A 24,749-nucleotide genomic window follows, 5' to 3' on the forward strand; every position below is an offset into this window, starting at 1 on the left:
TATATAATTCAACTAGCTTGATTCAACGTGTTAAGTTTTGAAAAAATATACATTCAAAAATGATTGGGGTGTACATTGACTACTACATAAGTTTGATAAGTTGTTGGTGCGATTTCTTTTTGGAATTCATTCTGCGGATTATTTAGAGTTCAAATAAAAATCTATTCTTTATCTGAGATTCATTCAGAACTTGAAATGAATATATTTACATATTAATTGAGCGTCAATACATCAATAGAATATTCATAGCAGCAGGATTGCATCGGATTCATTTTGACCTGTTTCCTTACACATTCGTCCATCAACTGAGGACGATTGATTGTAAGGATGATCGATTATGGTACAATTGATTGAATTTGGTGCTTATCTAATGTTAGTTTTCCGCTTGTTTTTTGCAGAGAGGTTTTACACAACGGTAGCCTCTACTTTCCGCCATTTTCGGCGGAAAACTTCCGGCCAGACGTACACGCGACCACCTACCGCTGTTTGGCGTCAAACCCGACTGGCAGCATCATATCACGTGACTCTATTCTCAAACCTGGTTAGTTGAAACAAATTACACTTAAAATATAATTTGAATTCTAGAATTTCCTGTCTTGAAATCTATTTCCAGTGACTTCCTTTTTTATGCTGAATGATACCAATGAGACAATGATTGATGATTGATAAATAAATATTTATCAACTTAGTAATCGGATTAGATTATTTGAAGTAGAGAGAGGAAGATTCGTTTGAGAGTGGGAATTCTATATATCTGACTATGTCATAGCAGTCGCAATACATCTTGGTCGTGAGGGATTCGACAGCCATTATAATAATTTTGATACTTTGCACATGATCGCCCATAAAATAATATCAACATATCATTCTCATTAATATTTTCACACAAACAAGATATCATACAGATCTCGTAGACGTATCGATTTTCAACTGTGGTATTCAACGCTTTGTTAGATTGTACAAATGCAACTAGAATGTATTGAAGTAGCCTAGATTGGATTGTACTGTAGTTTCTTTGATATTATCAGCTCTTCTCATTAATTGCAGAGTTCCGATGAGTTGTAAAGGCTCGTACTGATTGTCAACCCTAATTGATGACTTGGCTTGTCCACAATTAGATGTTTGTAAAGCGAGTAGGTATTCTTTATGGACTGATTTGTCCAAATATGTCTCACAACCCGGGAAATATAGCTACTAAAATTGCAACAAAGTATACATTTTATTTTCTGATTTGTCCAAATATGTCTCACAACCCTGGAAATATAGCATTGCAACAAAGTTCACACTATGAACAGAGATATTGTGGAATTTCTCCATATTAAGGTGGAATGAAAACGATATTGTCAGTTCCGCATAATTTATTTTAGCCAAACTCAAGTTTCAATTTGAGTTGAGTTAAAGATAATGTGAAGTGTAAAATAGAACTAAACGTCGTTTGCATCCGCAAAGTATAATGTGTGCCATTGAGCCTGGAAGAAGAACTTGTGAATGGAATCTATGATATTCTGGCTTTGTAAAAAAATAAAATCACTCTTATTAAAATTAACCACTCGTGGAATCCATATGTTTAGCAGTAATTATCAACCGAGAAGAGTATGTTGAACAATCTGTATAGGAAAACCTTGAAGGGCTTACAGGATAATGATTTCTGATATATTGAGACCAGCCAGAGTGGAAACTCTAGCAAATTCAATACGAAACCCTAGTAATATAAAATGTCAGATTATAGCCATGGTTTTTGATTGAAAGGGATGGAGTCTATAGCGAACTCACCAACAGTGACAGCAAAAAATAAAAACTTTTCCAATCAATCATTGAAAAATTGGGAAATAGAAATGATTCATATTAAAAACGCCGCAAGCTTTATGAAATCGATCTCAACGTATATTGTTTCACCAGCTACAGTCGACTCTTGGTATTGTGAAATACGAGGGACCTTAATAAAATAGGTATTATTTTGTTACTTGTTACAGGAGTGAATATTACTATCCCCATTCTTCAACATTTCAATCAAAATTGCCTCATTATGATTAAAATATAACATGATGAAATGTATCACTCGAAAGATAAAATTCATCTCACCAACACTTTTTTGACCAATGATATTCTTCTCAACGGATTGACCAACATTCAGCTCTCCCTTGTGATTAAATAAAGCATGCGGATGAGAAGCGTGTTTTCGGTCAAATGGAGTTCTTTGAAAATTCCACGCCAAACTGAACTTTGAAACTCTTAATTGGACAGGTCACGATCAATGTGATCAGATTAATTGAGCTGGAACCAATCACAACCAGCGGGTTTTTTCTCTCTACAAAATGCTTACAAATCTGCATGGCACGGATACAGACTTATGACAAGAATGTTGTTATGGTTTATTCCAATGTACTGAGAGCTGTTGTAGATATTATATTCATGTGATAGTAACACTGGAAAATTCAATAGAATTGATAGAATTTTCAAATATATACATGTACAGATATGCAGATCACATTATATTAATATACAATATTACATATTACAAATGATATTATATAGGCTACCTGATAAGGATTCGTGATATCTCATAAACAACACATATCTGACATGTACGAGAGATTTGCTTATGTGGGAATATATCTACCTACCTCTATGTTTATTATAAGTAGGTATAACATTCTTTAGTGCTGATAGGGTGCGTTCATGTTGGAGCTGGGATAAGCGATACTATCTACGATACACAATACCAAAGTACAGATAAAGATAATGAATGCATAACATGCAAAGTGTGGGTTGAAACACTGGTAAAAGGAGAAGTTTGAGTAGATTCGTGGAAATCGCAAAACACCCCACATTGTACCTATTTTGATATGTTTCCATTTCCCACTCAAAAAGGTATTGGAACAACGTTAGATATCAAATCAAGCCCTAGAATAACTTTCCAAGGAACAATGAATATTATATTCCATTCAGGCCCTGATTAAGGAGATTATTCCATTGAATGAGGAGCTTATAACAATATTAACATAATTGTAATGAAATGAGCAATATACTGGAGCAGAAATGTGTTGAAAGAGATACTTGTGTGAAATAGCACACAGTGTGAGGAGTATTCACAAATCTGCATTCCGCATGTAATAGTTGGACTCCGTAACACCGCGAATTTTCGACCTACATGTACACATCGATGTATAACATTGTTTAGAAGGCATGTAACTCGAATAACTGCAATATTTCCAAGTTGAGAAGTTACTGAATGATATAAGTAAGTTATAAAGGAACCGTACAACGGGATTTAGGAAAGAGAATTGGAGATGGTGAGTTAGAAATTATATTATCTTTGACCGTTACGTGTACACCTATTTAATCCAATCAGCGAAGGGAGAGGAGGACAGAAAACAAAAGCACCGGGACTCAACCGAACAGGGAACAGGGAGCAGTGGGCGGCTTTCCTGAATTATTAAGCCCTGGCGCATAAAGGGAATTTGTCGCGTTTTATTGGCGTGTCATTTTTCCTGTCGTTATACCGAAACGGTCAATTTCATTTTCTGTGTGATATTTTCCATCCAGAGAGCGCACAACCTTTCTCATTTTTCACGATTTCAAATGCTTCCCAAAAACGACGTGCAATAAAATAAAAAAATTGGCTCAGCTCAAAACCCGAAGCCGACGCGATATGTTTTCATGAGTTGGTGGGAGGGGGTGGAACAGCATTCGTTTTGTTGGGATGTCAGTGTTACTCAAAGTTCAGGGCTCGAGAGGTTTTCCATTGTTGTACAAAGTAACCCTGTGGCGAGAGAAATGATTGAATCCTTTAAAATGCAACACATATTTAGCGTATCCTAGCACACATATGGTTGCATGAAATAAACAAATACAGTAGAGTGGAAACATATTAATAAGAATTTCATGTTCTGATTTTGCATGCTGTTGCCTCATAAGATTTCGCCTAGTAGTCGAAAGTTTGAAGTTTACTCTGCCTCACCATCACTTCAGAACCCCACTACTGAAAAAAAATTTAGTCGATACTACACAATCGAAATGAAAATGATGAGACACATAAGGTCCGTAGTTGTCAGTTTTGTTTTTCAGTTCTATACAGTCTTGATTGGTTTCCAATTTCCCTTCTTATCAAAAAATCCACTCTGCATCTCTGCATTCCAACTTCATTTCATGTGTAGAAGAGGAAAAAGATCACGTCAGTGTCACGTTTCACTGTCGTAGATGGGAATAATCCTGAAATTTCACTTGAAACCATACATAAAAATGTCTTAGCTGCAAAATTTCAACCCTCACTTCATTATTCTAACTAAAGCAAGAAGGCTATCCGACAGTGTATGACTAGAATAATTCATTTCATAATACTGTACAATCTTCGAGTGTATAGATACTGCGAATGAATCAGATATCAATTTTGAACAATTGTTCCATATATATGTGGGTTAATTGATAGACATCTTGAAAATGGAACAAACTTCATATTAATTTTGACTTGAAAATGGCATTAGTTGCCGAAGCATGTGACGAAATAATTTAAAAAGGGTACTCAGATTTATATTTTTAATTATACTTCATATTAAACTATGTATTGCTTGTTGAGAACTGTTTTCATAGTGTAAAAGAAAGATATGGGGGAAATGGCATCCACTATAATTTTTTTTGTTGAAAAATCGTGTTCCTCAAGGCAAAAACAATCACACCGGTGCTGTTGAAGCCTACTTCTGTATTGGAAAGCTCTATCAGTTTCAGCCGGAAAGTTACTAATTAATTGAGCTGGAGTGCAGACTGTGCTACAGACACTGGAGCAGGATATCTTCACCCCCTACCCGTACAGGGCTTGTGGTACAAGTACCGTACAAACGTACTGGGTATGTGAGAATGATGCAAGTACTAATTACCTACTCGAAAAGTTGTTTTGATGTTTCAAAACTTTTTCAACAAGCTCGAGCTATTGACTAGTGAAATGAAGGCGGCGGATTGGTGGAAGAGAGAAATAATGATTCAGCTTCCGATTGTGGTGAAGGAGGGAAAGAAGGTAGGAGGAGGAAGGTAGGGAAGGAAAAAGAAGAGAGGAACGAAAGCCACCGACAGTCCTAATTAGAGTGTAGGCAGGAGCCCGTGTTAGATTAATGGAGTAGTATCGTATCAGACCAGCGAAACACTCTCTAATGAGCATCGACAAAGAAACAGAAATTTAAGTTGATTAGTAAACATTGCTCGGTTCACTTCGGAAAAGCGTGAGCAATGCTGTAGTAGCATCATCTTCCGTGAAAACCGTTGCAAATTGCAACGATGATACGGAAGTATCCTCAGGTTCTGTTATTTAATTTCGAGGGCGTTAATTAAAATGGATTACTGTAGTTCATTGATTCCGCGGGATGGACTGGAATGCTTGGAAGGGGTTACTGAAAATAATATTAACGAAGTATTGATTTCCGAAAAAAATTGAGGTACCTCAATTTCTAAATTTCTATACGTTTCAAAGGTCCAAAAAAGTGGTTTTTGGGTATTGGTCTGTGTGTGTGTGTGTGTGTGTGTGTGTGTGTGTGTGTGTGTGTGTGTACACGATATCTCTCTCATCTCTCAATTAACGAATGACTTGAAATTTGGAACTTAAGGTCCTTACATTATAAGGATCGAACAATTTCGATCAAATGCAATTCAAGATGGTGGCTGCAATGGCGAAAATATTGTCAAAAACAGGGTTTATCGCGATTTTCTCGAAAACGGCTCCAACGATTTTGATCAAATTTATATCTTGAAAAGTCATTGATAAGCTCTATCAACTACCACAAGTTCCATATCTATAAAAAATTCAGGAGCACCACCCCATCTATGCAAAGTTTGATTTCAGATTCCCAATAATCAGGCTTCAGATACAATTTAAACCAAAAATTCCAAGTGGGAAAGATTGAGCATAAAAATCTCTACAATTGATGTCCAGTAACATATTCACCTAAAATTGAAAATAAGCTCGAAATAAGATTATTCAATTCCAAACTGTTGATTCTATTAAATCATTCACTATGAAGAGATAGCAGACTTCGTGTGTCTGCAGCGCTATTGTCCTGTCATCAGCTGGCCTAGATCTTAGGATTAGTAGACTTGAGATGCGCGTGAACAATAGCGTCAGGTGATCAATTTTAATAACGGCAATGAAAGTTGTGTGAGTGCGCCACACCAGATTTGTCTCATTCTGAACAGTGTTTTTTTGTGGTAGTCTACTAAATTATTACGAGTATGTTTGTGTATTATGTATATTTTCATGATTTTTAATTATGGAAATTATATCATTTCCATTTCTTCCCAATGCACGACAAATTACAAAGAAATATATACAATTAATTTTGTGCTTGAAACGAAAATGATAATTATAGGAATAATCATAAGTAATACAAAAATCCTAGTTTTGCAACTATTTATAATTTTTACTTTCCTTGCCCTATTACCATAGGTAAGGGAAGTATTGCTTTCCGCAAAAAATTAAGGTTCCCCAATTTCTAAATTTATATACTTGAGTTTCAAGGTCCCTTGAGTCCAAAAAAGTGATTTTTGGGTATTGGTCTGTATGTGTGTGTGTGTGAGTGTGTGTGTCTGTGTGTGTGTGTGTGGTGTGTGTGTGTGTGGTGTGTGTGTGTGTGTGTGTGTGTGTGTGTGTGTGTGTGTGTGTGGTGTGTGTGTGTGTGTGTGTGTCTGTGTGTGTGTGTGTGTGTGTGTGTGTGTGTGTTGTGTGTGTGTGTGTGTGTGTGTGTGTGTGTTGTGTGTGTGTGTGTGTGTGTGTGTGTGTGTGTGTGGTGTGTGTGTGTGTGTGTGTGTGTGTGGTGTGTGTGTGTATTTGTGTGTGTGTGTGTGTGTGTGTATGTATGAGTGTATGTGCGTCTTTGTACACGATATCTCATCTCCCAATTAACGGAATGACTTGAAATTTGGAACTTAAGGTCCTTACAATATAAGGATCCGACGCGAATAATTTCCATCAAATGCGATTCAAGATGGCGGCTAAAATGGCGAAAATGTTGTCAAAAACAGGGGTTTTCGCGATTTTCTCGAAAACGGCTCCAACGATTTTTATTAAATTCATACCTGGAATAGACATTGATAAGCTCTATCAATTGCCACTAGTCCTATATCTGTAAAAATTTCAGGAGTTCCGCGCCATCTATGCAAAGTTGGATTTCAGATTCCCAATTATTATAAGGCTTCAGATACAATTTAAACAAAAAAAAAATCGAGTGGAGAAGATTGAGCATAAAAATCTCTACAATCAATGTTGAGTAACATTTTCACTCAAAATTGCAAACTGTTGGCAACTGTTGATTCTATTAAATCATTCACTATAAAAAGATATCAGACCTCGTATGTCTCCAGCGTTATTGTCCTGTCACCAGCTGGCTTGTTTCTTTGTTCATAAGTAGACTTGTGATGCGCGTGAACACTAGCGTCAGGTGATCAATTCTAATAACGGCAAGGAAAGTTGTGTTAGTGCGCCACACCAGATTTTTTTGTTTTATCTATACAGCCATCACCAGCAAAAGAGAAAAACTTCGCTTGCTCGAGAGAACTGCTTATAAAAACAAATAATTATTGGACGAGATTCCAAATTAAATGATGTCAATCATCCTATCTGATGTCGACATTCTATTTTATTTATTTTATTTTCTCCTTATTTGGACATAACTTTGAATATCCATTTATTAAATTTCTAGTTAATAATTTTGATTTGTTGGATTGGTACAACTGGACGAAGCCTTGTCGGTTGACCAGCCAGCGATTTCCTCTTCTTCTTGTTCTAAAAGGCCTAGCTGTGGCATCTCAAAATGTAGCATGTGATTTGAATTATGAAATATCTAAATTTTTACTACAAAATTTTTCTTTTAAATTATGCTAAAGTAGCATAAATGTAAATCTACAATGCCTGATTGAATTTTATATTTGAATAACCCCAGTTGGGTTTTTTTTTATTTTACCATTAATTTTGAATGACCGGACAAATATAATACCAGGATAAATACAGGATGAAGGAGACTACACATTTTCCATAAACTCAAGCAACCAAATTTTGGAATTCAAGTACAGTATGAAAGTTAAATTTACAATTCGAAGTGGGGTAAGCAGAACACTTGTTTTACAATTCGGCTTCTAATTCAACCAAGTCCATCGAATTTTATGAGTTTCAAACTTCGTTAATCGTCGCTTATCTACGATTCCACATCACACTGAAGCTTCAGTTGTAGGCCTACCGGGTTACTAACATAGATTTAATAATCAAAACTTGTAAACTGAATATTTTGTAACTTCAGAAATGAAATTGATTTTTAATGTTGAAAATATAAGATTCAATCGGACTTGGCTTAAATTTTATTTCAACCAGGATTGCCAAAATATTCACTGGCCCTCATGACCAGCATTGCTTCCTACTTGTTAGGCAGTCTTATTTGAGATTACTCAAATGGGGTTGGTTACAATTGGTAGCGGAGCGTGGTTCTAATGTGGTTCTGCCTTTTAATTTATATGGAAATCTTGGTTGAAATTGAAGTATAATTTATTTAGTATGGTTACTGAGAGAGAGCTTAGTACTGAGCAATTATTTTCATGATTTGTATTTTGTACCGTATTGAATTGTTTCACTTGCTATAACCATCGATTTTGTAATCATGGAAAAACTAAATCAGACTATTTCTGATGAAATTGATCTGAGTAAATTTTTAACTCAGAAAATTATTCCTGATTATCTTGTGAAACCTAACCTTGTTTTTGAACTCATGACCTTGGGAGAAGACTTGTCAAGTCTTGAGTCATGCAATGTGAGTAATCTTAGATCTAGCTATCGTTCATTAGCAGGTAATAGTACCAATCAAATTATTCATAATTTGTCAAGTTATAATGAGTCAGTCAATTGTCTTAGAGAAAAACTTCCAAAAGTAATGGAACTTATTGACACTGTACAAAATGGTGTGCAAACTGGATATTACAGAACTGTAATCAGAGCTAATGTAGTAAAAATTGAGTCAATATTTATGCATTATTTAAATAGGATGAAACAAATTATTGTATTTTTACAAACTGAGAGTGAAGAAACTTTTGTCTTAACTGAAAATTTGGATGAGCTTTCGAATTTTGCAAAACATTTTATTGATTGTTATAATAGAATTATTGAACTACAAAGCTTGATTGCTCCATCTAGACCACCATCACCGAATCCAGCTGCTTTACTGGAACCTTTTCCTAGTCAATCTAAAGTTGTAATTAATAAAAATTTAGGAACTAGTTCAAAGGATACTTGTGCTGTTACATTGTGTGAACCTGGTACAAGTGGTGAGTCTACAACTGAATTTGAAAATATTGGTCCATCAAAACTCAATCATGGTTATCAAGTTAATAATTTGATCCCTAGACCAACTTTGGAAATTGATTCAAGTTTCTACAATAAATTGAGAAATCCTGTAGAAAGCTTCTTGAAAAATCTTCAGCCTTGTGATGGATTAAATATTGATAGCTTATTGAAATTCTTGGAAGCTGCTATAAAAATTCATGATTTATCAGTTATGTCTGACACAAGCCTATTGCAAATTCTTGTTCCTTATACAACTGGACCTCTAGGTGATAAAATATTGTACTCTTTGAATTCTAATGCTAGCTTCAAACAATTTCACCTTGACTTGTTGAAATATTTTATCCCTCAGCGTCTTCTCTCAACAATTAAGAGAGATAAATTTGATAGATTGCAAGGACCTTGTGAAGCCCTATCATCATACGTGACAAGTATCAAAGAAGCAGCGAAATTATTATTATTGGATGAGAGTGAAGCTGAAATTGTAAGTACAATCATATCTGGTCTTAATCCTCAAGAGAGAAGTAGGTTAGTATTCATGAAAAAACCTGAATCATTCAATGACCTAAATATGCTTGCAGTTCATTCTCAAAATATTGCCTTCATTGATAATGAAAGAATGCATTTGTACAATAATACTTCTGTTCAAAATCATGCTTTTGGCAATTCTAATAATAAAAATCCCAATAAAAATAATTTCAACCGTAGGAATGATAGTGTATGCTACACATGCAATCAGAAAGGTCACATCTCTCGTAATTGTTATTCAAAAAACGAGCGGCGCGGTTTTCCAAAAGACAACACCTGATTTCTAATGCAAGTCTAAAAATAAAAAAGAATTATACTCACAAAAACCAATTAGGAAAGATTAAAAAAGGACTTTGTGGCGTTATCAATTCTAATAATAATCTGCCTTTTATTCCTGTTAGCTTTGGAAATAGCAAAATAACTCAGTCTGCTTTGATTGATACTGGTTCCTCTTACTCCTTTCTTTCATACAACTTATTTCATGAGTTGACTAAAAGTAATGAGGTGGATTTCAATGTATTCAATAAAAACCTGATTTGTTCTGCTGCTAATTCTTCTGATATGACTATAAAAAAGGCTTGTATTATGAAAATCAGATTGCAACATATGACTTGGAAGTTTGAATTCCTTTTGAGTAGTGATTTGCCAGTCAAGATAATACTTGGTGCTAATTTTATAAAAATGTCAGATATGATTATTGATTTACCTAATAATCGATACTTCTTTTGCTTCAACCCTAGTACTACATTTCCTTTAATTCGTGATGCAAACAACAATGCTAATAAAAGAAATTTCTCGGTTAGTAATGTTATTCAAAAAATTATTCCTGGAGATGTTTCTCATCTTTCTGATTTTGAATTGAAAAGGGTGAACAAAATCATTGCTGACTTTCCTGATGTATTGACCAGTAGAGTAGGGAGTACTGATTTAGTACAGTATGATATCAAACTGACTTCAAATAAAATTGTTAGATGTCAACCTTTCCCTCTTACTCCTTTCAAAACTCAGGTTATGAGAAGTAAAATTCAGAAATTATTGGATGATGGAGTTATTGAAAACTCTGACTCTCAGTATAGCAGCCCTTGTTTTCTTGTACCAAAAACTGAAAATCCCACTGAAGAGAAAGATTTCAGACTGGTAGTAGATTATAGGCGTCTAAATCAAAATATTGAATTAATTTCTGCACCAATTGGAAATCTAAATACATCCTTTCATCATTTTTCGAAAGCCAAGTACTTCTCTACTCTTGATTTGAATAATGCTTATGGACAGATTGCTCTTACCGAACGTTCTAAAAAGTTAACTGCTTTCATTACTCCTTTTGCACTTTACCAATATAAAAGAATTCCAAATGGAATTTCTTCTGGAGCTCAAGTACTTTCCAGCCTAATGGAGAAAATATTTGGTGACCTTAGATTTAAAAACGTTTATTTCTATCTTGATGATTTAATTGTATACACTGAAACTCTTGAATCCCACTTAGAAGTACTGAGAGAGGTATTCAACCGTCTTCGTAGTGCAGGTCTAACTGTTAATCCTACCAAAGTCTCATTTTGTGTTCCAAAAATATCTTTTCTTGGACACATTGTCTCTCACAACTCTATTAGCATCGACCCTGATAGAACTAAGGCCATTGTAAACAGTCCTGTACCGAAAAGGGTGAAAGACATTCAGAGATTCATTGGTTTGTTAAATTTTTACCATAAATTCATTCCCGACCTGGCAACCATTGCAGCCCCATTAAATGCACTTCGAAAGAAAGATGTAAAATTCATTTGGAGTACTGAATGCCAGCAAGCATTTGACAAATTGAAAATGATAATTACCCAGCCTCCTGTTTTAAAAATTGCCGATTTTAATCGTAGATTTGTTCTGGAAACAGATGCATCTAGTGTAGGTATTGGCTGTGTCTTGAGTCAGGATTATGACGGTACTCTTGCCCCAATAGCATTTGCATCCAGAACATTATCCACTTTAGAAAGGAAATATTCGGCGTATGAAAAAGAGGCACTTGCTGTGTTATTTGGTATTGAAAAGTTCAGATATTTCTTAGAGCATACGAAATTTACTTTACATACTGACAATAGTGCTCTGCAATGGGTACTTAAGAATCCCAAGCCATTAGGAAGGATAGGCCGGTGGATTCTTAGAATAAGTTCTTTCCAGTTCGATGTCAAACATATCAAGGGTACTGATAATGTGATTGCTGATTATCTAAGTAGGATGTTTGATGAAAATCCTGATAAGGAATCTACTGATAATGTTTCTCCTAATGAATTTGAAAGTCTTGATTCTCCTGCTTTGTGTAACGTTGCTCTATCTGACTTTCCACTATGTTTTACTGAGATTTCTGATTATCAAAAAAAGGATCCGTTCATAATAGAGATAATGAATAAGAAGGAATCTGGAGAAGATATTTTTCCATATTCTATTTCTAAAGGGGTACTTCTTTATAATAGCAGAAATAATCAGGAACCCAAGATTGTTCTTCCTAGTATTTTGAAGCCCATGATTTTCAAATATTATCATGAAACTACTTATGGCGGTCACTCTGGTTTTCTGAAAACACTAAACAAAATAAAACAAAAATTTATTTGGAAGGGTATTTCTAAAGATCTAGTTGCTTTCATCAAGTCCTGCAAGTTATGTTCATTGAGTAAGCCAGCACAAAAAACTAATTATGGTTATCTTTGTTCATCTATTGCTTCACAACCAATGGAAAAAATGTTCTTGGACTTTGTAGGGCCATTACCAAGGACAACAAGTGGTAACACCATGATATTCTCCTGTATGGATGCTTTCACTAAGTATTCATGGCTACTTCCATTACGAAAAGCAACCTCTGAGTCTTTATGTAAGGAGCTTCAGAAAATATTTGTAAACTTTGGTGTCCCTAAATATGTAGTTTCTGATAACGGTCCTCAATTTAAATCAAATTTCTTTAAAAACTTTTGTTTCCAAAAGGGAATTTTGCATATAACTCAAACAGAATATAATCCTAAACCTAACCAAGTAGAAAGAATACATCGTAATTTAAAATCTTGTCTTATTAGCTTTAATCATGACAAACAGAATAAATGGGATTTAACTCTACAGTGGCTTCCCTTAGCATTCAATAGTGCTTTCCATGAGAGTAGCAAGTTTTCTCCTCATGAACTGATGTTTCGTCATAAGGTTAATAATCCTATAAACAATATTTGGAAAATTGATGATATACTACCAACGAAGTTTGTTAAAGATACTAACAAAATATGGAAAGATGCTTATCATAACTTATTGAAGTCTCATAATTCCAGTAAAAAGAGGTATGATATGTATAGAAATCCAATTCCATATAAGATAGGTGATATTGTTTTCCTAAAATCAAATCCTGTTAGTAAAGCATGTAATCAGATTACTGCCAAATTACTTCCCAGGTATTCTGGACCTTATTTGATAAAAGAATGGATTAGTCCAGTCAGTGTGAAATTATTTTCAACCGATGGACAAACATTTGTGCGACGAGCACATGTGAGTCAACTTAAAATGGGAAATAATCCTTAAGTAGACTTTTTGATTCTGCACAATTATTGTGTCACTTGATTTCTTGTAACATGGTATGATGAAGAATGTACTGTATATTTAAGAATTGTAATTATTATTGCTTCGTAACTAAGTAAGTTACAGTGTATCAATTTAGTTGTATATGTTATTTTGATAATGTGTTATTTGCTCACTAAACTCATTGCTCAGTTTTCTCTCGGTAACTCATGCTAACTCTTGCTTTTCTCTTTGGTAATTTGGATTTTTGAAGTTTTGTCCAATGCTTGTAGATTTTATTTTCTTCTTTGAGCCTTGTCGACCTGATCAATTGACAATGATCTCTCTTCTTTCTCTTTCTCTTCCCTCTACTTTCCATTTTCTTTGGGCGGCCGACCAATTACTCTCCTTTTCTATTTATTTAACTTCTATCTTGAATAAATTTCTGGTACAATTTGGTTCCTAAATTAAATACCCCCAGTTGTGGAGGTTTGTACCAAAAATTTATTAATTACTTAATTTTATTTTATTTATTTTATTTTCTCCTTATTTGGACATAACTTTGAATATCCATTTATTAAATTTCTAGTTAATAATTTTGATTTGTTGGATTGGTACAACTGGACGAAGCCTTGTCGGTTGACCAGCCAGCGATTTCCTTTCTTCTTGTTCTAAAAGACCTAGCTGTGGCATCTCAAAATGTAGCATGTGATTTGAATTATGAAATATCTAAATTTTTTACTACAAAATTTTTCTTTAAATTATGCTAAAGTAGCATAAATGTAAATCTACAATGCCTGATTGAATTTTATATTTGAATAACCCCAGTTGGGTTTTTTTTTTATTTTACCATTAATTTTGAATGACCGGACAAATATAATACCAGGATAAATACAGGATGAAGGAGACTAAACATTTTCCATAAACTCAAGCAACCAAATTTTGGAATTCAAGTACAGTATGAAAGTTAAATTTACAATTCGAAGTGGGGTAAGCAGAACACTTGTTTTACAATTCGGCTTCTAATTCAACCAAGTCCATCGAATTTTATGAGTTTCAAACTTCGTTAATCGTCGCTTATCTACGATTCCACATCACACTGAAGCTTCAGTTGTAGGCCTACCGGGTTACTAACATAGATTTAATAATCAAAACTTGTAAACTGAATATTTTGTAACTTCAGAAATGAAATTGATTTTTAATGTTGAAAATATAAGATTCAATCGGACTTGGCTTAAATTTTATTTCAACCAGGATTGCCAAAATACTACTTCAATTGTTTTGTCAGAAACTCATTTCATTTATGCTGGGACTAAGTTAGGCTAATTGCTCATCTATACGGGTTAAAAATTAGAATTGCTAAACAGCAACATGGTGAAGAACATCCAATCTTTCAGGGCTGATGGAAAGCAGCCATTTTTTCAGGTTCCCTTTTATTTGATGTATTCTATTGCTGTTATTGTATAATTATTTTATATTATTTGTATATTTGTATTTATCTTGTGTGTGTAAATGATTGAATGAGCTCAAAATTTGAAATAAATTTCAAAAATTGTTTTGATAATAGTAAGAGCCATGCCTGTTTTTTCTTCCACTAGGTATTTTTCATCGAATTAAATGAATGAATGAGTTAATGTGGAATACATGATCTATTTTCAATGTTTGCAGACGTGCACAGCAACGGTGCCCTGATAGTGGACGACGTGACGGCGACAAAAGGCAACGTTGCCATACTGCGATGCAACGCGGCGATCGGCGGACAACGCAGTCTGTCCTGGCTGAGGGATGATCCGCTGCTTGGCCGGTCGGCGCTACACTCAGGCGGCAAATACGCGGCGACATCGGCCAGCACGCTACACATACGCGACGTGTCGCGCGACGACACCTACGCCCGCTTCTACTGCCAGACCATCAACAAAATCACCGGCGAACCAAAGATCAGCAAGCCGGCTAGGGTGGCTGTGCTTGGTGAGTCCTACCAACAATATTCTACATGGGTGATAGTTTTTAATGATCAATAGTGGATTGATTATGAGTTGAATAATACTGGGTTATTTCTGAATGATTGTTTGTGGATTGATTATATTAATTATAATCATTAAGTTGTAGGTAGGGTGACTGTGGTTGATCAGTTAACGAACAATATTCTTCAAGGGTAATAATAATAAATTATTGTTGATGATCAATAGAGAATTGATTAAGTTGTTAATTATTGATACTCGATTAATTAGAATCATAAACTTCAAGCTATACCAGAACATACTCATTGCCAAAGGCATATGGAGGAATTCAGGGTAAAAAGAAAAAAAAAACAGTTGAACATGTGTGCTCACAAGGTATGAATCAAGACTCTAATTGTTGGGAATTTTAAAACAAACAAGTTTGAATATTCGAACTACAAACGTTTTACTGTAGGTATCGGTGTTTTTGAAGAACAAATTACTTTTATGCCTTGTGTTGAGTAGAATAATGATTATCGAATAATACTGCAAATGGTCAACACTACATTAATGAATGGGGAACTGTCTATAATTAGTCAGTAGGTAGGTACTTCAGTGATCTTGATTATGGAAATTCTCAAATAAAAGGTATTATTAGGTAGGTAGGCATAGTAGGTAGTAATCATATGTAGGTATAAAATGACAAGAAATCAATTCTCGATAAGCATTTTTATTGTGATAACTTTAAGGATTCAATTATTGTGTTTTTTCACAGAGCCTGATACGAACTCAGCTCCCAGGATAACATATTCGTCTTCAGAAATCAGGAAACAAATTGGATCTCAAGCTGAGCTTGAATGTGTCGGAGAAGGATATCCTCCTCCAAAATACAGGTATGACCTTTCGAGGTTGCGTGATAGAGAGTACTTAAAAATCCAAACTCTGGCCAATAAATAATTTTGTTATGTACGTTTGTTCATTCTTTCTTCCAAAATGCAATCAATAAACATCAATCAAATTATGCAATATTCTATTATAATGCAACATAACTGATTTAGATTTCAAATTAGATTACAGATTGCACCGAGAAAATGAGCTCATTATTTTCGATATCTCATTTAATTTCCACAAGGTCCTTGTTTATGAATAATGAATGAACTTCATTTCTCACAAACACAAAGCAGTACAAATTGAGAGACTACAACATAATACTTTCAACAATTTTTGTGTAGTTGAGAAGTTGATATTGTGGTAATTATTCATATTGAATGAAAAAGACTAAGAAATTATCAAAAACCACAGATTTATTGATACTTAGAAAGACCGGTTTCGGTTAATTCACCATTGTCAATCTCTGATAAACTCTTTATGGTGTAATAACCGAAACCGGTCTTTCTAAAAGTATCAATAAATCTGTGGTTTTTGACAAATTCTTAGTCTTTTTCATTCAACTTTCAACAATGTGACACAGTTCAAAAGAGAATTATGAAAAATCACTTTATATTCTTAGATTCATCAGTACCAAATTGAGAGACAACATAATACTTTCAACAATTTTGAACAGTTCAAAAGAAAACTATGAACAATCATTCTAGATTTACTAGTACCTCGATGATTCTGATGTTGAATGAATTTTCTTGACAGATGGTACAAGCAGGAGGGCGGAATGCTGATGGAAGTGACGGCTCAGTCGATGTTGGTGAAGCCGATGGACTCGGTGCTGCAGTTCCAGCAGGTGCGGCCCGAGGATGGTGGCGTGTACGTGTGTGTCGTCAACAATGTCCTCGGAGAGGACAGACAAGACCTGCTGCTCATCACCTCCGCCCCACTCTCCGTCTACATACATCCCCAATATCAGGTAAGCGCGATTATCTTAGTCGCAATCACATTCAATCCCATAAACCAACACAATCATTGATGAAGCACAGACCTGATCATCCAATTGAATACACATACACAGCAAGGAACACTGTTAAGCTGCGTTCACACCAAAGTTATTAATAAAATGTTAATAACCTAATCCTTATAGATTCTGTTAGATTGAACGGAGCTTGACTAACACTTATGTTCATCATGAGTATGATAAGTCATGTTCAATCTGATAGGATTGAGCTATTAACATTTTGTTAATAACTTTGGTGTAAACGCAACTTTAGGCTAGGCACACACCAGTTAGTCAAGAAAAGACAAGACATGATCAGACACAATACTTCACATAGTTGCTTATGAAGACATGTCTAATTGCAATGACTAATCAGTGTGTGTTGCGTCATAAGCAGCTATGTGAAGTATTGTGACTAAACGTGTCTTGCCTTGACTAACTGGTGTGCGCCTAGCCTTATATTTGACTGTATGAGAGTATGACTCTATATACACTCTATGAATATGCTCTTACGTCTACTGTACAAAATAGTCTGCAGTTCATTCCTGAAGAGCTGTTGATGTATTCATGAGCTGTGGATGTAAAGAACTGTAGATGTACATGAGCTGTGGGTGTGAAGAACTGGAGATTTAACTGTAGATGTAATCTACTCATGATCTTATGAAGAAGTTTCCTAATTTGATATATTCATAAGGAATGAATAGAATATCTTGATTATTTTTAATTTTCCGAATCATTCAGTACTGAAATTCTATTTTTATGAACATTGTAGCATATTTAGTTTATGGAAGTAGCTCCATTTTCCTCCAGAGCTACTTCTAAGTTTAAGCTCAATCTGATGAGCTGAGGTCTTGAATCAAGCTGTGTTCTCATTTATTCTAATTTGGGTCCTTTCGGATCATTCAGTACTGGAATTCTATTCTTATGAAGATTGTAGAATATTTAGTTTATGGAAGTAGCTCCATTTTCCTTCAGACCTATTTCTAAGTTTAAGCTCAATCTGATGAGCTGAGGTCTTCAATCAAGCTGTGCTCTCATTCATTCTAATTTGGGTCCTTTCCAGGTCTTGTAACCATCAGGTATTCTTATTCAGCTCGAATTCACACTGTGAAAGCGGTTTTCGTATGCCAATAATATCAATATAATCTAGGTGAATTTATTTAGCTGATTATCGAGATCAATAATTGATTAAACAATTTTAAATTAACCACTGATCAAAATGATGTTGAACGTTACTCGTGCATAATGAATCTCGAACCTGACTTTGAAACTCACAACCTTCATTTCATTGACTTTTAGTTCTACTCACTTATCAATAAATCACAAACCTTATTCCTCAATCTCTTCTTCTGAAGTCTTCAACGCATAATTTTAGGAAATTGAATAGAAAACCTGAAAGTGATGTTCATGAACATGAACTTGAACGGAACAACAAATCTATAAAAATATCAGACTATTCAATACCAATATCCGACTATAAAAACTATTGAACTCATGAACACTAAACTAAATGAACATGAACACTCATGAACATGGAACTAAAAACTCATGAACATGCACTTGAACGAAACAGCAAATCATTAAAAAAATATCCGACTATTCAATATCAATATCCGACTATGAAAACTATTTTTTTTTATTATTATTTATTGTACAAAATACTACAATCATAAAAATGACATTGAAGGAAAAACTAGGTTGAGCCTGTACTGTCTCTCGAAAAATGTTGATAAAAAGTGTTAATGTATTGTGAACTCAATAAAAATTTGATATATTTGTTATTTATCAGGTTGTTGACGGTGGTTCGAGAGCAGTATTCAACTGCTCAGTGCATGGCGGGGAGGGGGCGGTAAGCATTGTTTGGATGAAAGACGCGAGGCCGCTGCACGAGGGGGGCCGAATTAGTTTCCAGCAGCAGAATGAAATACTCGTAATTGAAGGTGTTTCCAAAATTGACCGAGGCATGTACCAGTGCTATGTGAGGAGTGGTGAGGAAACAGCTCAGGGTACTTCACAACTAACTCTGGGAGGTAAGCAAATAACATTAGAACGATATAGCAATTTAGCAATATTAGCAATTTTCAAAACGCTTTACTAGTCTGAACAGAAGCGGTAAAACACCGCTTGCTTTTTTCAAATTTGAGCCGTTCTTAAACGAATCCTTGAGATATAACATTATTCACAAAGACAAAAGGGAATAAACTAGAAAATTCAGTGGGCCCTTGAAGGGCCCTACACACCTACGGATTAAGCTCGCGGATTTGGCCTGTCTTAGCCTATTTATAAGGGCAGGTGGCCTATATCTTTGAGATATTTTGAGGGATTGAGATATCTGTCACTATTAATTTTCACTCATTTTACAATCTTGGTTCGATTAAAACATAATTTTTCTCGAATTATAAATCAAAACTGCAAATGAAACCTACCGCTAGCTTTTTTTGTTACAAACTGCTTATCATTTGTTCCAGTTAGACGCTCACAGTGATCGTTATCAGTTTTCGAAAAATGTTAATATATAAAGATGTTATAGGATTCAGGTTTTCCAATAAGTAACTATATTACTGTAATTTGATCGTTTCATATCTTACATTATCATATTATGATATAATGTATGTGATGCGCAGTTTGCCAACATAAGAATAAATTTTGCAATGGTGATGACAAGTTTTATGAGTGTGTTCATGAATGTGAGCCAGTTACACACACATAAATTTTTGGATGTACGATTTTTTGTCGTCCTTATGGACTCTATTAGTTCAAACTTGACAAACATCGTCTGTTCAATCTAATAGAATCTATAAGGACGGAAAAAATCAAAGTGCAAAAATCGACGTGTATGTAACTAGCCTTATACTCTTTAAGGTGAGCTCAGCATCAGTGATTTGAAAAACTGGTGCTTCCAGCTCTCCTATAATCCTAACATAGTATCCATGAAACAGCTTAATCAACCGAAATACGGTACTCTGAAATTCAAAATTCAAATTAACTGATTTGGTATTGCCATACAGTCGAATCTCAATTGTGAATGTTAATAAGCGTTGATTGAGAGCACTAACTAATAGTGATTGGTTCTGATAACAAACACTGGTAGCCTATTCAATCACATGAATGCTCAATATCTGAATCAGTATAAATTATTGTTACTAGTATTGACAAATTGACTTGGCGTTTCGAATAGTGGACTACAACCATATTTCCAATACTGATCTTCATTATTTTCAGGAATTGTATTAATCATAATCCTGATATTATTATTATACAAATTTTAACAATGATAAAGTTCACAAAATAATATGACGGTACTGTCACCATATTTACAAAAAACACAAAAAATAGTGTAACAGTATATAATATATACGTTTCCTGCGTGGATGATTTGTCCGTGAACAGAGGAGTTGAAATTAATCAGACAAAAAATACACTGGTTTAAATGAAGAAAATTATTATTACATAATAATATTATATTATAATATAGCTTCAATCAGAAAAGTATAATATGAAGAAATATACTTATAAAACTTGATGGAACTCGTTGCGTGAATCGAAGTTTGATTTGGTATCACAACTTAAATTATATTCAACCACCAGACTAAGGAGTGGAGTAAATACATAATTGTGACGTACTCGATGAACTCTATCAGCTCGATGATTTGCTCTATAAAATAATAAAATTACTAGCTGGCAGGCTCGCTTCACTCGCCTTATCCGTCTGGACCCCCGGATTCAATCAGCATTTCTATTTGTACTTTTCCTAGTAGCACTACAATATTCTTAAAATATTGCATACATTTTTTGTAATTCTTGTCAATATTTTCAAAACATGTTTTGAACCATTTTACGTTTTTCACAACATTAATATTTTCTGCAAAATTCATTTTCTGCAATATTTTGAAAATATTGATGGAAATCATGTATCACATGACCACGTTCCCATTTGAAAAAATGAAGTTGGATTCAAAATGGAGCTGGATTCGAACTGGAGTTGAATCCATTTGACGGATCCAAGATGGGAGACAAAAGTTTCAAAGCGACAGAAAGTAGTTTTTATTTCAAATTGAATAGGATCCCCATGGAACCTACTGTCATATCATACTTGTAAAAGAAATATTTAGCTGTTTCCATGATAATTCTCACCAACTCTGTATAATTACAAGTTTCGGATCTCAGAGATCAATCAATACAACAGTTTATGAGCGAGTTCTTCAACCCAGGGGGTCACTAGTTAAAAAATTTCAGAAAATAAATATGTAGTGAAGGGTTGAAAAAAATCTTCATTCTTATCATCATAATTAGTAATTATTATGTTATTAATACCAAAATAAGCGAGGTAAATAATATTAATTTCACGTGATTAATCATAACTTCACTTTAAAGACTCTGTTACCAGATAGGCCTATTTATATAAATTTATAATCAATCCTAGATGCTGTAGAGGCTGTACGATTTAAATTGTTCAATTGATTTACAGATTTGGTACCTATTGATTCAAAATAGATGCTCAATTAATTGAATCACAAAAAAGTATGATGGAATCCACATTAAATACGAATCCAATTCAATCCAAATTAATTTATTTAATTAATCATTCATTGCCAACGTTTAATGAACGTTGGCTCATTGCAACATAATAATGTCTTGGAACGCTGTTTTCATATATCACTAACATCCACGAAAACTGATGATTTGAAGTGAGAATTTCTAGAGTAATTATTCAATTTTCCATTATAGAAAATAGGGAATATTTGCCATATGACTGCATTTTATTGTTGAAATTTGCTACTCCAGAGGTAGAACTACTGAACTAGAAATCATTCCATTGAGAAATCGTTTGATGTAATTAAATTAATTAATAATAATTTTATTAATAACTAATCAATTAATTTAAATGTAACTAGCTGTAATTAGCAACTCTCGCCAGATAAAGTAGTTACAACTCTGGCTGAGAGCAACTCTGGCGAGAGTTGCTACTAACAGCTAATAACATTTAAATTAATTGATTACATATTTGGGTGGTTGTCCGAGTTGCTCTCAGAGTTGTAACTACTCTCTCTGGACTCTGGCGAGTTTCTAATTACAGCTAGTTACATTTAACAGCTAGTTACATTACAGCTAGTTACATTTTGGTTTTGCTGGAAATAGTTTATTGAAGCATTCCATCAAACGATTTCTCAGTGATTAGCAACTCTGAGAGCAACTCTGGCGAGAGTTGCTACTTATAGCTAGTTACATTTAAATTAATTGATTAGATAATTTATGACACCAAATCAACATTAAAAAGATAATTTTAACAAAATTCAGACTTTTACAATTCAACAACAGATAACTTACATGGCGCGATCTCATGGCTGAGCAGTGACTTAGTGCAATAAGATCATTGCTTAGCCACGAGATCGCGCCATGCATCTGTTGTTGAATTCTTAGACCAGTATAGAATAGACACGCTGGGAAGTCTAGCCTCTGAAGCCAACATCTACTGCCATATCGCCAAATCGTGACGTCATCATCGGATAGAAAACTTTCAGATTGTGTCTATTTCAGAAGGATGTAAATTATTATTTATTAAAATGGTAAACTCCCGCTGCGCTCCCGTTGGAATAGACACAATCTGCTATGAAAAACAAACTATGTTTGCTATGCAAACAAACTCTAAAGAGAAGTTTTCTATCTGATGCTGACGTCACGATTTGGAGATTTGGCAGTAGATGTTGGCTTCATCGACTTTCTAATGGGTCGTGTCTATTCTATAACTGGTTTAAGGTTGAATTCAAGGTCTATAAATACAGGTTATGACACAGTCCCGTGATGCATTGCAAAATCGCCATTTTGTGGGGTTCTAGTTCACCAATTTTCAAATTTATTTTTAGCTGTTATCATTGTAGATTAAACATAATATGATGTGTTATTAGTTATTGGAATTTATTAAACACACAAAACAAAATAACAAAGAATTACAAAACAATTAAAATACAATGAAATGTTACAAATATAAAAAACCATGGGCTTTGTGGTTGGGTGTGTTGGAGAAGAGGAAAAAAGAGAGGAAGCCAACTATGGTTTCCCATGTAATAGGCAGGCAAAGAAGAGAAGAGAGAAGTGATGAGGGAAAAAGGGAAGGGATAAATGGGGGAAAGGAAGAAAACAGAGGAATAGGTTCTCAAAATAAAGGTAAGCAAGTTCACTGAAAAATTAAAAAATAATGCTGGAGCAGATATCTCGAGTCATATATCTAAATGGAAGAAGAAATTACTGTATGTCCAGTTCAAGTTTTCCGCTGATCTTATTGTCCATGAGAAAGTGATGTGGAATGAGGTTTATTATTTTAGTACCTATGTAAATTAACTGCCTCCTTCTACATTCAATATTAGTGTTATAGGTGACTGTATATATTTGTTAGCAATGGCCCTTAGATTATAATAATTAAGTGTAGAGTTCATTGTGAGAGGAAAATCGGATCTATATTTTATTAAGTACTCAATTACGGTTTTTATGTATAATTGACGTATAGTCATGACCTCAAAATCACTAAGAACCATATCCGTTGGATAGAGCCTGGGTTTGCTTAATATAGTTTTAATTATCAGTTTTTGTGCTACAAATAATTCAGCAATATGACAGTTGAAACAGCCTCCCCAAACAACTATGCCATACTGCAGAATTATTGACTTGACTAGAGCATGATACATCATTTTCAGGTGGTTCTTATTGAGAATTCTGTTAACTTGGTAAAATTTAAAAGATAAATATCTCATTTTTCTACATATGTATTTGATATGAACATCCCATTTAAGGTTTTCATCAATAATTATGATTCCCAAGTACTTTGTATTATTGACTTTTTTAATGGTGGGACAATCACAATTACCCAAGTTTAAATTGCACTGAGAATGGAGTCTCAGATCTTGATTCTCGTTAGGCTGCCCTAATCTATTTGTAAAAATAAGTATTCCTACAAAATTATAGTATTTAGCAGAATACTAGAAACTGATTTGTTGATTTTTAGATTTAATTGATAGGAAACTTCAAGCTCTTTTCGCAGTTGGCCTCGCATATTCCTGTCTTGTCCCAATGCCTTATGAATCATAATCCTTCGGTTACAAAAATAAGAATACTTTTTAATAATAAATGAATGAATAATTGAAGCAATCATTATTAAGATTTCATTATTGAAGAATTGAAAACCTGAATTCACATATTATTTCAACTAGAATATTTTTTTTTAATGCCTAATAAATTATTTTGTTACAAGCAAATTGAATTAGATTGGATTTGTAAAATGTGCCGCCATAAAGACCCCCAAAAATGGCCGTTCCATAAGGAACAGGAGTGTCATGACACCAGTATTTATAGACCTTGGTTGAATTCAAGGTATATAGAAACCAATGTATCTATTACAGGCCTTGCTGGTTCAATATTGTAAAAGTCTGAATTTTGTTAAAATATGTAAAGCCGTATTGGGGTACACATAAAATATATACTAAGCCCATGTTGGTTGTGACATGTCATGTAATGTCCCTTTTGGGTGTACGTAAGTTATGTTCAGCTGGCTATAATCGGTAGAGCAAATGAGATCAAA

At 34.2% G+C, this 24,749-nt stretch overlaps 1 protein-coding gene across 1 annotated transcript in view; it reads left to right on the plus strand.

The window, feature by feature from the left end:
* LOC111056679 (Down syndrome cell adhesion molecule-like protein Dscam2) overlaps positions 1–24,749 on the plus strand; it is a 262,768-nt gene that overhangs the window by 147,724 nt on the left and 90,295 nt on the right. The window contains exons 4-8 of the mRNA XM_039421737.1: positions 399–541; positions 15,023–15,322; positions 16,070–16,187; positions 16,939–17,152; positions 18,966–19,206. Coding sequence (XP_039277671.1) covers positions 399–541; positions 15,023–15,322; positions 16,070–16,187; positions 16,939–17,152; positions 18,966–19,206 — 1,016 coding nt within the window. The remainder of the gene's footprint in view (positions 1–398; positions 542–15,022; positions 15,323–16,069; positions 16,188–16,938; positions 17,153–18,965; positions 19,207–24,749) is intronic.

The sequence above is a fragment of the Nilaparvata lugens genome, chromosome 2, assembly GCF_014356525.2.
Source record: "Nilaparvata lugens isolate BPH chromosome 2, ASM1435652v1, whole genome shotgun sequence".
Classification (NCBI taxonomy): domain Eukaryota; kingdom Metazoa; phylum Arthropoda; class Insecta; order Hemiptera; family Delphacidae; genus Nilaparvata; species Nilaparvata lugens.